The sequence below is a fragment of the Rhineura floridana genome, chromosome 1 (genome assembly GCF_030035675.1).
Source record: "Rhineura floridana isolate rRhiFlo1 chromosome 1, rRhiFlo1.hap2, whole genome shotgun sequence".
NCBI lineage: Eukaryota > Metazoa > Chordata > Lepidosauria > Squamata > Rhineuridae > Rhineura > Rhineura floridana.
The window spans coordinates 14,283,579-14,300,992 of record NC_084480.1 but is presented as its reverse complement, the minus strand read 5'-3'; the positions used below and the strand labels follow the sequence as shown (position 1 = coordinate 14,300,992).

The 17,414-nt window shown below is 45.3% G+C and overlaps 1 protein-coding gene across 8 annotated transcripts in view; it reads left to right on the top strand.

Annotated features, from left to right (window-relative positions):
• ZBTB7C (zinc finger and BTB domain containing 7C) overlaps positions 1 to 17,414 on the top strand; it is a 310,311-nt gene that overhangs the window by 281,216 nt on the left and 11,681 nt on the right. For 3 of the 8 annotated variants that reach the window (XM_061614144.1, XM_061614154.1, XM_061614133.1), the window contains one exon: positions 12,771 to 13,949. In XM_061614144.1, coding sequence (XP_061470128.1) covers positions 12,771 to 13,949 — 1,179 coding nt within the window. Of the gene's footprint in view, positions 1 to 7,423; positions 7,570 to 8,159; positions 8,275 to 12,770; positions 13,950 to 17,414 lie in introns of all 8 variants that reach the window. The other 5 variants (XM_061614163.1, XM_061614171.1, XM_061614181.1 and 2 more) reach the window with 3 other exon arrangements.

Sequence of the window (17,414 nt, the reverse complement as noted above, 5' to 3'; positions counted from 1 at the left end):
AGCTGTCACAGAAACATAGGAAGGTGCCTTGGACGAGGCCAGACTACTTGTCCCGCCTAGTGTCTAGATCAGCCTTTCCCAACCAGTGTGCCTCCAGATGTTGTTGGACCATAACTCCCATCAGCCTCAGCCAGCATTGCCAATGGTCAGGAAAGATGGTAATTGTGGTCCAACAACATCTGGAGGCACACTGGTTAGGAAAAGCTGGTCTAGATCAAGGATAGCCAGTGTGGTGCTCTGCAGATTTTGCTGGAGTCCAGTTCCCAACAGCCCCAGTCGGCATCTCCACTAGTCATGATTGGGGTTGTAGTCCACCAACATCTGGCTGGCTACTTCTGACTTCAGGCACCCATCAGCTCTCCAAGGGTCTCAGGCAGAGAGAAGTCTTCCATATCACCTGCTACCTGGTCTGTATATCTGGAGCTGACAAGGACTAAACCTGGGACCAACTGGGTTCAAAGTATACTTGATCTGTCACTAAGCTACAGCCTCCTCAATCCGATCTAAGAACATAAGAAAAGCCCTGCAGGATCAAGTCCAGCATCCTGTTCTCACAGGGGCCAACCAGATGCCCATGGGAAGCCCGCAAGCAGGACCTGAGCAGAACAGCACTCTCTCCACTTGTGATTCCCAGTAACTGGCAGTCAGAGGCATACTGTACTGCCTCCAACTGTTACAGTTTTTAAAGATCTATCTGTTCTACTAAACAACAAAAGGGAATAATATTATGCTCTGCAGCCTGCCATTCAAGGGAGGGAGCGGACTTTCTCTCTGTTGCTCCAGAGGCCAGGCTGGAACAAGTGTGGGAACATTGCAGGGAAGGAGATTTTGACTAAACTTTAGGAGATACTTACTAACAGTACGAGCCAATTGATAGTGAGACAGACTGTCTCTGGATGTGACGGTCTTCTCCTTCAGTGCAGGAGTTTAAGCAAAAACTGAATAGCCATCTGTCAGGGATGCTGTAATTGCATCATGCATTGTGGATCCCAAGCAGGGAGTTGGGCAAGATCCCTTCTATGATTCTGTAATTTTTTTAGAAAAGGAGTGTGCCTTACAATAAGGCACCCCTGGACATTCTCTTGCTAGTTCTTCCAGTGCTTCTGTAGAGACTAGGGAATAGTTGTGGTCTCTGAGGCAGTAAACCCGCATCTGGGGCATACCACTTCAGACTCAGATGGGCTATATCACTTGAGACTTGAACAGATTGCCACTCTGTACAAAAAGTAAATAATGCCTGCATGTAGAAAAGTAGATATCAAGGAGTAGACTATAACCCTTCTCCCTGAGGCTTTAGCTTCCTGTGTGCAGGGAAACCCCTTTGTATGGTGGAGGAGCATTCAGTTGTGTGAACTCCTGAAGTGGCACAGCCCAAAAACAGGTTTGCTGGGGAGAATGTAGTCCAAGTGTGTGGGAAACAAGGTGTCCTTAAAAATAGGTTTCTGCAAATAAACAAGATTTGTCTGCAAAGGCAACTGTTTTCATTGCTACTTCCATGCCATTTCCCAAGGCCAGCCTGCTCCCACATAGTAATAGCCAAGCAAAGAGACTGGCTGGCTTTCAGGCTAGCTGGGAGTGGGGGTGGGGGGCATGGAGAGGAGAGAGAACTTCAAGGTCTCAGCTGCTGATTGATCTTCTGTGGGTGGGAGGGAAGTGGCACGCTTGAGAAATCCCCCTCCCACACCGTAAACATTGGATTGCTCAGGGACACATTCCTTTCTCTCTGTATCCATAAACAAGCTTCCTTTAGCCATCCTAGGTTTTAAGCCTTGAAGAGTTGTTTAAGCTGTATCAGACCAAGATCCATCCGCCCAGTTTTATGTTTCCAGCGACAGCCAGTCAGAGGTCTCTGAACATCTTGAAAGTGTGTCCAACAGACTTCTTGCTGGTGCTTCTAGTTAGGTGTCAAATCAAAAGACGTCCAGATGTTGTTTTGCTGCGTTTCTGAATCAGGAAGGGTTAACCATCTAGAGGATAGGAAGGAAGGAAAGATTTTCTCATTCTTAGAGGCAAACAACACATGTTAAATGCGTAGCCTGGCACATGATTACCTATTGCAGCTTTCTTCCTATGCTGGTGTGTGTGTTCATTACACTTCAATATACTTAATAATAACAAATAATAATATACTTATAATGTCAAGTATTTTATTAGTGATATTAATTGACTGACCATCATCATATACACTATCAGCATACTCTTTCTCAGAGTGTAGATTCTTTTGTAGCTAAAATGGCATCACTCATTTACAAGAGGGAGGTATCAGCAGGTTTGCAGAAGTATTGTAAAACCACACCCCTAAATGGGGAGAACCCCCAAAAACCAGCCCAAAGAAGCCTGGGCATGCTCATTGGGTGTGGAGTGCCTTCTGGCTCTTGGGGACAGAGGGAATTGTGTGGGAGGGGGAATGGAATGGTGTATCCTGGAAAAAGGCATGGCTGGCTGGAACCCTTAACAGGGGCACTCCTTGCAGCAACCTTTTGTTGCAGGTCTAGTTTGTCTAATAGCAATACTTTGCCTTCAGATTGCACTTTAGAATGTTTTAAAGGCTTCACACACATTTTCTCCAAAAAATAATTCTCCAGAGATTCCTTTTTGAACCACAGGGAGAAAATCTGGTATTTGTTGATGGATGGGGATAAATACACCACATCTAAGGTTTCTGTGTTCGCCTTAGCAGCTCAACGGATCAGACAGAATTTCATTGTACAACATGGGGGTCCCATGTGCCTGGGGACCACCTGTGCTAAAATGTACTTCTGTCTTTTTGTGAAGACCGGTGGTTTCTAACAAATAAATCTGATTGACTGTGGGTACATTTATCTCCATTACCTTTACTACTACAACAACAGCCTCTACATCTGGGCACTAATCTCCCTTAGTGCCGGAAGGGACTATAGTCGTATTTACACTGCAGCAGGGAGAGCTCCAGATGTTTCCCTGCTGCAGATGTTGCTGTGTCCCTACAGATGTTGCTGGACTGCAAGTCTCATCATGCTGGCTGGGGCTAACGGAAGATGGCTCCCCATCCTTGCATTCCAGACTGGTTGAGCAGCCGTTCTTTCTTTCCCGTCATCTTTAGGAAGCAGTTCTGCAAAGATGCGTTATGGGTTCTCAGCATCTCATCAAACTACAGTTTCCAGAATACGCCCATGCTGTTCTGCTCTCTTTATCCTCCTGCCCAGGCCCTCTCAGAGGACAAGAGAGGACCAGGCAACTTCCAACTTTTGAGACCCCATAATAATATTGTTTTTTTAAAAAAATGGCGGTATGCCAAAACAAAATAAAGGCATCCCCACAAATAGTCTGTTGCCAAATCACATGTTTTATTTGCTTACATTTCCAGCTGTAAGCTGAGAGGATGTGCCACATTTTGGTTCCATAAAAATGTGCATAAAAATGAGAAACCTGTCAAGTGCTAAAAGATTAACAAGTCTTTATATTTGAGGCCCCCTTTGAGCTTGAGGTCCAGGGCCAAATAGCTCTTCCTCTCTCCTCTGACTGGCCCCACTCCTGCCTCTCTCCAGGTCTGCCTTTGCCTGCTGAGTAGAGCACTAACTTTTGCCTGTGGCATTTGAGACTCCAGTTCCAGCAACACAGCTGGAGAAAACACCATCCAAGTCTAAATTCGGGTAGCCTGGCCCTGCCAATATCATGGGTTTTCCGGGCTTTTTGCCTGGCACTCAGACTTTATGGGCCCTCCCAATCCTTAGCAATAAGCCCTGACAGTCCCCCCATTATTTATTTAATTATAATTTTAATGTTTTTAAAAGTATGTCAAGGCAGTATGCGACCAATGGTAGCTTTCAAGAAGCTTCAGAACCTTGGACAGCTCCTTGAACGTTCGGACTAAAACCCCAAAGTGGATTCCACTGCCAAACTGACATGGAGCCACCAGCCACCACTGTATGCCACATACACGATTATAATAAAATCAGTTAAAGCATAATTTAAACAACATAAATAAAACATCAGTAAATACTGCTTGATGAAAAGGAAGAAAATCATATTGGAACAGCCTAAACAATGCCGTTTACATACACCGCCTCCCTCTCGAAACTTGGGTAACTTTGAAAATACTCTCTACAGGAAATACAGTGTGATCTTAAATGTGCAATGGAACTTTAAATGAAAGCATCTCCAAACTCTCATAGATGGAAAGAGGGGAGACAGGTCAGAAAATCAGGACTGTCCTCGGTGAACTGTGGCAGTTGGAGGGAGCACACATATCTTGTACATTTGTGTGTGTTTGCAAAATGCAGCCATGCCTTCAGGAGGCTGGTGCAAAATGGTGTCATTATCATTCTTTGTTTTTAATTGATTTTTTTAAATGCAATTGCATTACAAAAAATAGACAAAACAAAAACCCTGTCGGCTCACATTAGCAGAATATTTAAACAGCTATGCATGCATTGTAGTTTACACATATAGATCAATATATGCCATCCAAATAAATATCTAGATGAAGTTGGTGTTTATAGAATGTATCCTCAAATGTAGTGAGGGTGTCATCAAACCATTGCATAATAGATGGCAGTTATTTGCCCTTCCAGGCTCAAAGTATAAATCTCTTAGTGACCATTGTGGCACGTATAGCCCATTCTTGTTACCCTGTCGTTAATCCCCATATAATTTAAAAGTACATGGACATTGCAAAATTCAAGGATTTTGCCAATGATGTCATCAACATTCTTTTTAAAAAAGAAAACTTTCCAGTGTTGTGGCCGAAATTTTGTATTCCGAGTGTATGGGAGGAAATGTCTTTCCGTCTCTGCACTGTCTCAAGTTAGGGGTTCTCTTGGAACCTTTTGAAAATGTTACAATTTGGAGATAAAACTCCTAGGAACCTGCCTTTATCAGACACTCCTTGGGGGCAGAGAGCTGCTGTTGACACTTGCTTTCCATTCTCCAACAAGCTCCCAAGAAGTGAGGCAGTACCAGTGTTTACTTGATGGTGCTTCAGAGCCCTCTTTCACCAAAGAAACTATTCTTTGTCCCTGAAAAAGTTATCTGTTGTGCACATACAATGTGTTTTATATTTTGTTGCTATCCACAGTGATACCCAGAACCTCTTCCTTGCATTATGATCTTAAAAAGAGGGTATCATCATCATCCTGCCGCTTGATTAGGCTAGAGATGGCTCACTTGGTTAGTTGGGGGCCAGATTTGGGCCCTGAGGTTGTTTTATGTGGCCACCAGAAGACTGTGACCAAATTTGAATCAAGTTATGGGAAAAATGTTTGTACATACTTTGAACCTGTAAGGTAATGAAAATTGTACTTGGCATGTAAGTGACACATTTTATAATGTAATATTATATCTCTCTTTGGAGTAATATATGTAAGATTATTTATAAATAATGCTATAGCCAAACATAACCCCTGTTCTAAAACAGCTGCACTGGCTGCCAGTTCATTTCCGTGCCCAATTCGAGGTGCTCACATTAGTGTTTAAAGCCCTAAGTGACTTAGGGCACAATCTGACCCGCCCTTCAACCTGGAAGACCTGAAAACAGGGCATTCTGGAGGTGTGGCAGGGGAGGATCTGTGTGTGTGTGGGTCTTGCACGAGATCCTTCTCGTGTTCAGACCCCTTTCCCGGGACCTGATCCCCCTTTGAACTCTGCCAGCCAAAAGGCTGGTAGAGTTAAAAAAAAAACCCTTTAGAATCCCATTCAGGCCTATGGGGAGCGCTTACTCCCCAGGAGGCCTGTTGGCTAGATCAGGTGCTTTCTGGCCAGCTTGTGCACACAGCTCCCAATGGTGCCGGCGTTCAGCTGGGCCAGTGACTCCTGAACGGGAGGAGGAACATTCATTGCTTCATCCACTTTTGACTTTGTTCACACCCATCACTGGCATGTGGCCCTTGGAAGGTTGCCCAGAATGGAACGCATCCCTTGGCCAAAAAAGGTTCCCCAGCCTGGCATAAAGAAATGACAAGCAGAGATGGGGTTTTGGGGGGAGTTACTCGGGGTTTTCCGTGCATGCTGTACATCATAGAATCAAGCATGGGTATGGCAGTGCTTATATTAACATCTCATTGAGCCCATTGCTCTGACTAGCAACTGCCTTCCTTTCTCCTCAGGCAGAGGCCTTTCCCAGCATGACTGCCCGAAATCCATTAATTGGAGGTGCTGGACCTGGGGCTTTGTGTATTTTTATTTTATTTTATTCGATTTATTAATCACCCATCTGGCTGGATTTACCAGCCACTCTGAGCGATGTACATGTGCTCTGCTGCCTAGCTGTAATCAGAGCTTGGGAAAGTTACTTGTTTAAACTACAACTCCCATCAGCCCCAGCCAGCATGTCCACTGGATTGGGCTGATGGGAGTTGTAGTTCAAAAAAAAACTTTTCCAAGCTCTTCCTGTAATACCTCTGAAAGTAACAGCTCGGGGAAAGCAACTTTCCCCCAGTGCAGGTCACAGGAATGCAGAAAGCAGCACCGGTGCTATTTTACACCCTCTTGGAGCAACGTTACTGCTCCTTTGTGGGTATGCTACAATGCAATGCCCATGTCTGATCCTGTGCACCAGAGCCTCGGGTTGCCACTAGAAATGGGAAGAAATACAAGTCTGTTCAAATTTAAAGGAAACCTACCTAATTACACTTTCTGAAATTATATGTGAATCAAAATAGAGCCATCTGTCGAAATTTGCTCTTCTCTGAATTTTGCAAAGCAGTTCTTCAGCCAACTGATGTTTACAAATATGCATATATTAAGTGTGCATAAAAATGCATATATCAGCTAAAACAACTTACAAAATGCATTATATTAGGGGAAATTGTTGTGCACATCAGAGAAAATTGCCTAGAAAAAAGGATATATTTTCAGAGAAATCTGCACTAAAATGCTAGTGAATTTTCATGAGGACTCCTTTAGAAATTTGCAAACCGATGAGGAAACATGGAGAATTGATCTCAAGACTGGGTAAATGAAAAAATGAGAGAAACTGAAACTGACAGATTCCCTAGTTCCCACCTCAAGAGTTGCACATCTAACCCTGAAATTGGTACCATGTGCTACACACACACACACACACACACACACACAGAACCTGTGCTCAAAATGGATGCAACACAAAACAAGTCTGTCAGGGGTTGTCAAATGGAAGGACATGGCAGACATTGTGAACAAGGCGAACTCGAGCAGGAGGGATAATTAAATAAAGGTGGAGACCGAAGGCCCGGGAGAATAATGGGAGGCGGCTCCATTTGTCAGGAACAGTCTAAATAAAGACCGAGAGCAGACAGAGGAGGCTGGGGGAGGGGAGGGTGCAGGGCAGGGTGGGGAATGAGATCACGGAGGGCCTTGAAGGACAGAACAAGGAGTTTAATGCCTGGCATGCAGCGAGACGTGATGCGTCTGGGGCATCTGGAAACAGCCCACCATGTTCATCGTGATTTTCTTAATGTGCTTTCAGAAAGAGCAAAGATGTGGCTTCGATAAGGACTGCAGGAGTGTGATGATAGAACAGGATTGTTACCTGCGGCGTTTCGTGGGGAAGCAGGAATAGGAAGGTTGGGGAGGAACAAGCCGCTCCATTGTGGGATGGAGCAAACCAGTGAGGTAACCATGGCTGGAGACACTCTGTGCAGGAGCGAGAGGATAAAAATATCCATGTCAATGAAAGCTGGATTCTACGGCCTGCATTATCCATGAGAATCTGCACCTATTGGTATCTTTCGTATGGTTGAGGAGTGGGGGACCTTTTCCAGCCCAAGGGCTACCTTCCCATGCCAGTGGTGGGAGGAGCCAGAGGCAAAAGTGGGCGGAGCAACAAATGCAAGTGTTACCGTTATGTAGTAGGCTAGTTTCTACCCACACTTGCGCAGCCCTCTCTGTCCTCTGGCCAGGCAAGGAAGAGGCATAATCAGAGTTCCAGCCAGGCCAAAACACTCAAAGAGGATGCGAAGGAGGGCCAGTGAGAGGGGTGTGGCCTTGGGACAGTTTCAAGGGCCAGACAGAGGGCCTGGAGGCCTGCATTTGGCCCCCAAGCATGAGGTTCCTTAACCCATGGAATAATATGTTCTCCCTCTCCCATAACACTAGACCTCAGGGACATTTAATGAAGCTGAATGTTGGACGATTCAGGACAGGCTAAAGAAAGCTCTTCTTCAATGCAGCGCATAGTTAAACTATGGAATTTGCTCCCACAGGAGGCAGTGATGACCACCAATTTGGCAGGGCTTCAAGAGAGGATTAGACAAATACATGGAAGATGTTGCTGACGAGGTGCGCCTGGCGCCAACACTGTTATCTTTTCGGCGCCAGGTCAAGACTTTCCTCTTCTCCCAGGCATTTTAGCATGTGTTTTTAAATTGTTTTTATATTGTTTTGAATTTTAAAATTGTGTTTTAAATTGTTTTTAAAATATGTTTTTAAATTGTGTATTTGTTTTAATGTTTTTGATTGCTGTAAACCGCCCAGAGAGCTTCGGCTATAGGACGGTATACAAGTGCAATAAATAAATAAATAAATAATAAGGCTACCAATGGCTATAAATGGCTGCTAGCCATGATGGCTACGCTTTGCCTTCATGGTAGGAGGCAGCATGCTTCTGAATTCCAGTTCTTGGAAACCACAGGAGGGGAGAGTGTTCCTGCACTCAGGTCCTGATTTTGGGCTTCCCATTACTGGCCACTGTGAGAACAGTTTGCTGGACTAGATGCGCCACTGGCCAGATTCAACAGGGCTCGTCTTATGCTCTTTGGCTGGTCAGACAGGCAACTTATATAGGACTTATATAGGACAGGAGACTCCACTGCTACCTGGCTCTCAGTCAGGCCCTGATCCACCCAGGTGTTTCCATGCACTTCCTTCCCACACAGAGCTTGGAAGAGTTACTTTTTTGAGCTACAACTCCCATCAGCCTCAGCCAGCATGGCCACTGGATTGCGCTGATGGGAGTTGTAGTTCAAAAAAAGTAACTTTTCCAAGCTCTGTTCCCACAGGCAGTGACTCTGAAATTCCTCCTGGCTTGCCATCTTCTCTGCACCTGTAGTCCTGAGACAGACCTGTCTATGTGTGTGCGCCCACGCTTGCACACAAAGATCCCAGCAACTGGTGTGGGGATCTCCAGTCCTGAGACAGAGATATATGGGTCTGTTAGCTCACTGGCAGTGTGGAGATCTGCTGGAAGGTCTTGCTCCCCCTCTGAGGAGCCCTCAGGTTCCAGGTCTGGGCAGAAACACAGCTCAGCCCATGTCAGCAACCATGTTTGTGGCCATGAGGGCTAGGTACCTGCTTTAAAAATTAAATTAAACCCAATATTCTAATGATGCACAGTTTCGGTTCTGTGCTTGTGTAGTGGTAGTACAAAAACCTGGCATTCAGACTGCCCTAAGTGCATTTACCAATCTGTGCTTAAGCACTAATGTTGTGTAGTGGGTAGAGCAGAGGGTCACCAATGTGTGCCCACAGAAGCTTTCCCTGGTGCTGCAGAGTCCCCTGCCCTGCCCCCCCCTGCTAAAACTAAGGTTCAAAGGTGTATTCTGTTGTGGCCAGTGGAATAGATTGCGGTGGGTGTGCTTGATTGCAGGGTATGCATGGTGCCCACAACAGTTTCTCCAGTTTGCAAAGTGTGCCCTTGGGCCCAAAAGCATTGGCAACCCCTAGACTAGATATAGGAGCAGGGAGACTCAGATTCAAATCCCCAATCACCCATGAAGCTCACTGGTGATCTTGCACCAGGCATACATTCTACTTCACAGGGTATTGTAAAGATAACATGGGGAGGGAAGGACCTGCTATGCTGCCCTGAGCTGTCTGAATGGGACAATGATATATTCACAGTGTGAGCACATATTCACAAATAGGAGGGATTGATTAGTTTTACCCACTCCCTGACTTTCCGTACAATCAGATTAGGGGAATTTGGGGAAATACTGTAATCATTTAAAAATAAATAAACATCAAATTGCTTCTTTTCCAGAAGGGTAGTCATGTTAGTCTCTTGCAGCAATTTCAGCAGAGAGCCGCCTTGTGGCTCCTTAAAAGACAAATACATTTACGATGGCATCAGCTTTTGTGGACTCAAGCCCACTTTGTCAGATGCGCTTTTAATTCATATGCCATCAAAAGTATGTTGCTCTTCAAGGTACTGCAACAAGACTCTTTGTTGAAATTGCTTCTTTTTTTGCAGTTGCTCTTGTGATTCTGCCACTCTGAATAGAAAGGGAGTGTAGAACATTTATAAACAAGCAAACAAATAATACCAAGTTCTGTCACAGCCTCTCTATTGCCATTTGTATCTGAAATTCTGTTGCCCAAACACAGGGGTGGGGAATCCTTTTCAGCCCAAGGGTTGCATTTCCTTCTGAGCGACCTTCTGGGGGCCACATACCAGGGGCTGATGGGGACAGATACAAAAGTTGGCAGAGCAGTGGTGTAACCCTTACCCTTTGTACCAGTGATGGCTGGTGACTCCATGCCAGTGGGACAGTGGGATCTGTTCCAGATTTTAGTCTGAACTTTTGAGGAGATGTCCAAGGTGCTTTCAGTGCAGACTAAAACCCGGAGTGGATTCCACTGCCCCACTGACATGAAGTCACCAGCCGCCTCTGCGTTGTACAGCAGTTTACATTCAAGGCATGCAAAAACATCAGAGGTTTCTACAAACACCACACCTCTCTCTGTCCTCCAGTTCAGGCAAGCAACAGACATAATCATAGTTCAAGAATGCTTTCCAGCCAGGCAAAAACACTCAAGGAGGGTGTGATCTGGGGAGCATCCCAAGGGCCACATGGAAACACCAGAGGGGCCGAATTGGGCCGCTGGCCAGAGGTTCCCCATCTCTAAGCATGCCTGTTTTACATGCTGTTTTTGAACTGGAAGAACATTATAATATAACATTATAAATATAACATTATATTTAGTATCAGTACTTAGGTAAATACTTTCACCCCCTGACATTGGGACATTGGACCCACTCAAGGAAACCATGATCAGTGTGTGTTTTGGATGTAACTGCTTCTCCATCCATCTGTTTATAAGATCCCCCCCCTTCACTATAAGATCCTAGGGTCGGTTACTGCAATAGAAAATAAAATTATAAAAACTGATGAAAATCATTTGCAATTATAAAATACGTAAAACCATTCCAAATGGAATAGAACAATATCAATTCAGCAAAAGAGATTGCCCCCCCCAACAAGATAGCTCAATTGTCAAAGGCCAAGATAAAGAGGTACAGCTTCAACAAATGGCGAAAGATGTACAGTGAGGTGGGAAAAGAGTTCCACAATTTAAGGGCTGCCACACAAACCCCCCTCTTTACTCAGGCCACCATTCTGAGGGTAGAAGAGCTACCAAGAGAGCCTCCTCTGCAGAACTTCACTCAAGAAAGTCAGTGGGGAAGGAAGCAGGCTTTTGGATCTACACCATGACGTTAGCCCAAGGCTCACTGAATTGGCTGGGTACGTGAGGATCCAGTTGTTACATGCCTGAACGTTAAGATCAGCATTTGAGGCTCTGCTCTCTGATGAAATCGTTGAGGTTGGTAAGTACCAGAAATAGAGCAGTCTCTGTGGTGGCCCCGCTTCTCTGGAATGCCCACCCCAGGGAAATGGGCATGGCCTCTTCTGTGTTTGCCTTTATAGGAACACCCTAAAGATTTTTAAACACCGGTTTGCGTTGAGATGCGTTTATGGTTGTTGTATTTAAATTTTGGAATGTTAATGTTGTATCCTGTTGATTTGTGGTAATCCACCTTGGGAGGCTATAAACCTTAAAAGGGGATCTAGAAATCCTTTACTTGGTGGTAATATGTACAATTGGTTGTCTATGGGTTGTATCAGTGTAGACCCATTGAAATTAATGAACCTAAGTAAGGCTGTGGGCATACTAGTTATTTCAAAAGCAGCCAGAATGATTTTTCTGGCTGCGTTTTGAAGGGACTCCCTTCCCCACTGTTGACTTCAGACCTTTTAGGACCACCCACAACAAAGCATTGGGCCAATCACTGTCTCTGCCTCAGCCTGCAGTTAAGTGTTTCCATTGGCCACACCTGGAAGACAAATGGGTTGATCTACCAGTCAGTTGTAAAATCTGCCTGAAGCTCAATTTTTTTAAAAAATGCACTCGAGCTGACCCACCAGATTTTTAGAATAAAAAGGGGCAGAGTTTGACTAGTTCTGTGCGCCCCATTTTCAGAAAAGAGCAGGAGTGCAGTTGTCCAGAGCCTCAGGGGGTCTTAGACCCCCTTTTTGGGAGCAGGGTCCCAGCAGCTGTCTCCAGCATCCGACAAGCCAATCAGCATGAAAGGGGAGTGTGTTAGCCACTGAGAAGAGTCTTCCAACATGCTGCTTTTTCCTTTCCTCCTGATTGGAGCCAATCAGAGTGAAAGGAGATGAGTCAGCCACTGAGAAGACTCTTTTCAGTAGCTAACACTTGCCCCTTTCATGTTTAGTAGCTCCTAGGGTTGTCGATGGTTGTGGGAGAAGGCATTAATAAGAATCCGAAAAGAAGGGATGTGTGTGGCTGTGACTATCATGAAGGTACCCTGCACTTCTGAATTTGCCACTATACTACTGGAAAATAAAAGTGGAGATGCACTGGAACCAGCACAACAGTAAGTGTGTCTCTACACTTAGTCATGTTCATCTACTTCTGTGGGTCTACTCTGAATAGGACTGGCATCGGCTATAACCCTGTGTCTATCGGCGGATTGGGACCCACATTTTGAAAGATTTTTTGTATCTTTACAGCTGCTGTCTTCATGGACGAATATGAATGTGCTGATTCTCTGTTTTGTGTGTGTTTTCTCCTAGGGCTCTAAATGAGAATATGGCCAATGGCATTGAAGACCTTATTGGGATCCCATTCCCAAACCACAGCAGCGAAGTCCTTTGTGGCTTAAATGAGCAGCGGCACAATGGCCTCCTCTGTGACGTCATCCTCATTGTCCAAGATCAAGAATACAGGACCCACAAGTCTGTCCTGGCTGCCTGCAGCCAGTATTTTAAGAAACTCTTCACTACCGGCACTTTAGCGGACCAGCCCTACGTTTACGAGATTGACTTTGTCAAGCCTGAAGCACTTTCGGCAATCCTTGAGTTTGCCTATACCTCGACCCTCACCATCACCACCTCGAACCTCAAGCACATCCTCAACGCGGCCAAGATGCTGGAGATCCAGTGTGTGATTAACGTATGCCTAGAAATCATGGAGCCCAGTTTAGAGGAGGAAGATGAGAAGGAGGAGGAGGAGGAAGAGGAGGAGGAGGAGGAGGAGGAGGAGGAAGAGGAGGAGGAGGAGGACATAGAAGACTTTGCAAATCAGAACCTGACGGATGTCCAAGACATCAGCTGTCGCCAAAGTCCTTCCAAATCTGACCTTGCCGAAGAAGCATACTCAGAAAGGCCAAGTAGTTTCTCTAGCCACTTCCCAGCCAATAGCTCCAGCGGCTCCTTGGGCATGATAAGAGACTTCTCCATTGAGTCTCTCCTAAGGGAAAACTTGTACCCTAAAGCTAGCATTCCAGAACGGAGGCCAGCTCTGTCTCCATTTGTGCCCGGCCTCTTTCCTCACCTGTGGAATGGAGACTTCGGCGCCTTTTCCCAGGTGGACGAGCAGCAGGGGGACAACGGTCCCTTGGACCTGGTTATCAGGAAGAGGAAAATCAAGGAAGAGGAGAAGGAGGAGCCCCCTCCCATCCCATTCCCCAATGACATCTTCAAGGACATGTTTGCCAACAATCCAGTGGGCCACCTGGGGCACATCAAGGCGGAAAACGATTATAGCGCTTACCTGAACTTCCTCAGCGCTGCCCACTTTGGGGGAGTCTTTCCTCGGTGGCCGGAAGAAAGGAAGATCAAGCCCAAAGCTTCCCAGCAGTGCCCCATCTGCAACAAAATAATCATGGGAGCAGGGAAGCTGCCGCGACACATGAGAACCCACACGGGAGAAAAGCCATATATGTGCAATATCTGTGAAGTTCGATTTACCAGGTCTGCATGTGTCTTTTAACAAAAAAAAATAGACACCCTAGCAGTGATTGATAGAAGAGTTCCCCTTTTTTCTATAGGCTACATATTGGGTGTATGATATATTTAATGGGAGTTGAATGGAGAATGTGCATAAGCCCCAGCCAAGGTGCCTATTCATCCCACAATGACAGCAATCAGACGATCATATAATAAGCTAAAATGGGAATGGATCTGTCGGCCACACTCCTTCTGTCCTTCCTTCGTGCAAGCCAGTTTCAAACTATAGCTTCATATCCTGGCTTGCTCAGAAGTCATTAACCATAGCTTCCTAGTTTGGATGTGCCAGGAAACTATAGTTAACTGAAGATTTCATGGTTTGTTTGCTCCCTTCTATAAAGGCACACAATTCAGTGATTGTCCAGATGTGGTCATTGTGGAGAAAGTGCACATATGAACAGCATAAACAGGAGTTTTTGTGTATTGCTTGGTCAGTGTGCATCACACATACACACAACCAGAGCTTGGAAAAGTTACTTTTTTGAACTACAACTCCCATCAGCCCCAGCCAGCAAGGCCACTGGTAGTTCATGGTAGTTCAAAAAAGTAACTTTTCCAAGCTCTGCACACAACTTTGGAAAATATTATTAACAGAAGAAGAGCCCAGGCAGGTTCAGCATCCTGTTTCCCACAGGGACCAACCTGATGCCTATGGGAAACCCATAAGTAGGACATGGAGGCAACAACCCTCCAATGGTGCTGTCCCCCAGCAATTTGTATGCAGAGGTACACTGCTTCTGAACATGGAGGTTCCGTACACCCATCATTTTCTTTTCCTTATGAAAAGGAAAGGTTTTGCCATATCTCAATTACAATCTGGTAGAGCTTTCAGGGACCAACTAAAATTGCTTTGGGATCTGGAACAAGCCTGGAGGTTTAGTCTAAAGGAAGGTGGAGAACCTGTGATCTTCCAGATGTTGCTGGACTCCAGCTCTCATCAGTCCCAGCCACGATGTCTATTGCTCAGGGGCAATGGAGTCCAGCAACATCTGGAGGTCCACAGGATCCCCACTCCAAGTGGCCCCAACTTTGTGCCAAGTGTTCTGGTGTGGCAAATTGATTGTTAAGATTTTCACAGTAGTAGAATGTGCTGTTGCAGTTTCATTTTGATGAAAAAGGCTGCATCATGCCAAGCTGTGATTCAGGCATCCTTGGACTGGTATCAACATGCAAGTCGATGGTGGGACAATTTGCAAATCCATTCTGCGCATAGGCAGGTGAATGCGCTTTTCAGGCCTGCCCAGATTGCATCATGCTGAGTGTTTGCAAACCCTCTGAATGGTTGGTTCCAAAAGCACAAACCGTGACCTTGCATGCCAGCACAGCTCTCCTTAGAAGGAATGGGGCTGAGCTTGGCATGGAACACAGTGGTATTATTAGGGTTATTAATTTATAATTATAATTATATTATAAAGGTTATTAATTTGATCAGTGGACATGGGGCTTTTTAGTATAAGCAAAAAAGGACATGCTCCTACTTGAAAGAGCTTGTTTATTTATTTATTATTTGATTTATATCCTGCCCTTCCTCCCAGCAGGAGCCCAGGGCGGCAAACAGAAGCACTAAAAACACTTTAAAACATCATAAGAACAGACCTTAAAATACATTAAAACAAAACAGAGAAAAACATCTTTTAAAAAAAAATCTTTTAAAAAAAGGGTTAAAACATTATTAAAAAAACATTAACAAGCAATTCTAACACAGACGCAGACTGGGATAGGTCTCAACTTAAAAGGCTTGTTGAAAGAGGAAATCTTCAATAGGCACTGAAAAGATAGCAGAAATGGGGCCTGCCTAATATTCAAAGGGAGGGAATTCCAAGGAGTAGGTGCCACCACACTAAAGGTCCATTTCCTATGTTGTGCAGAACGAACCTCCTGATAATATGGTATCTGCAGGAGGCTTTCACCTGCAGAGCGCAGTGATCAACTGGGTATATAAGGGGTAAGACGAACTTTCAGGTTTCCTGGTCCTGAGCTGTATAGGGCTTTGTACACCCAAACTAGAACCTTGAACTTGGCCCAGTAGCAAATGGACACCCATCTTACAGGGTAAAAGTTGGCTGTGATAGAAAGGGGGCAGAGGGAGGAGGGGGTAACCAGGGGTGTGCAATTCTGGGTGCCCCATCTAAAAAAGAAAGACCTTGTAGAGCTGGGAAGCGTGCAGAAAACATGCCCCTAAGGCTGTAATCCTATTCCCTAGGGGTACCCAACATGGTGCCCTCCAGTTCTTTTGGACTATAACTCCCATAATCCCCAGCCAGCATGGCCAACGGTCAGGAATGATAGGAGTTGTAGTCCATAACATGGAACCAGGTTATGGGCTGAAGGTACATAAGGCCAGCTCTCTGCTGAAGCTAAGCAGGGTCATGTCTAGTCAGTGCCTGGATGGGAGACCGCCTGGGAACCATATGTAAGCCGCCTTGGGTTTCTGTCATGAACAGAAAGGTGGGGTATAAATGTAATAAATAAATAAACATCTGGAGGGCACCACCTTGGCTGCCCATCACATTTGATTGGGAATAAGTCCTAATGAACTAAATGGTTCTTAATAGATTATGTGTAGGGCTGCACTGTTAGGTGTCCAAGGGTTTGGAGGACTTTTCCTAGAAGGACAGGCTAAAAGGTTTTCATCGAGAGGTAGAGGCAACTAAGGTGGGGAGGGTCAAGGTTGAGGTTTATGAAAGGATAAGTGATGAGGTGGAAGTAATGGGCAAAGAGAAGTTTTTCTCCCTCTCTCATAAGAACTTATGGACCTCTAATGAAGCTGAATGTTGGAAGGTTCAGGACAGGTTCAAGAAGAGCACTTCCTCACACAGCACATAGTTAAACTATGGCATTCGCTCCCACAAGAGGCAGTGATGGCCACCAAGATGGATGGCTTTAGAAGAAGATTAGACAAATTCATGGAGGAGAAGGCTGCTAACCACAGTGGCTATGTTCTGCCTCTGAATACCAATTGCTGGGAATCACAAATGGGGAGAATGCTAATGTGCTCGTGTCCTTCCTGAGGGCTTCCCATGGGCATCTGGTTGGCCACTGTGAGAAGAGGATGCTGGACTAGATGGGCCACTGGCCTTGATCCAGCAGGGCTCTCCTTAGGTTATTAACTCAGGGTCTTCCAGTGAGATTGCTTGACGGTCAATTCAGGACAGACAAAAAAGAAGTACTTTTTCATACAGAAACATATCTGATGCATGAAAGTGGTGATGGTTGCGGGCATAGATACTTGAAAAAGGTATTAAAAATGTTTATGGCAGAAGATAAGAGTCCATCAAAGGCTGGTAGCCATGATGGCAATATAGAACCTCTATGTTCAGATGCAGTATACGTCTGAATACCAGTTGCTGAGGAGCATCTGTAGTAGGGGGCTGTTGCCTTCAAGACCTACTTGTGGGCTCTGGCAGGATTTGGACACTACAAAACAGA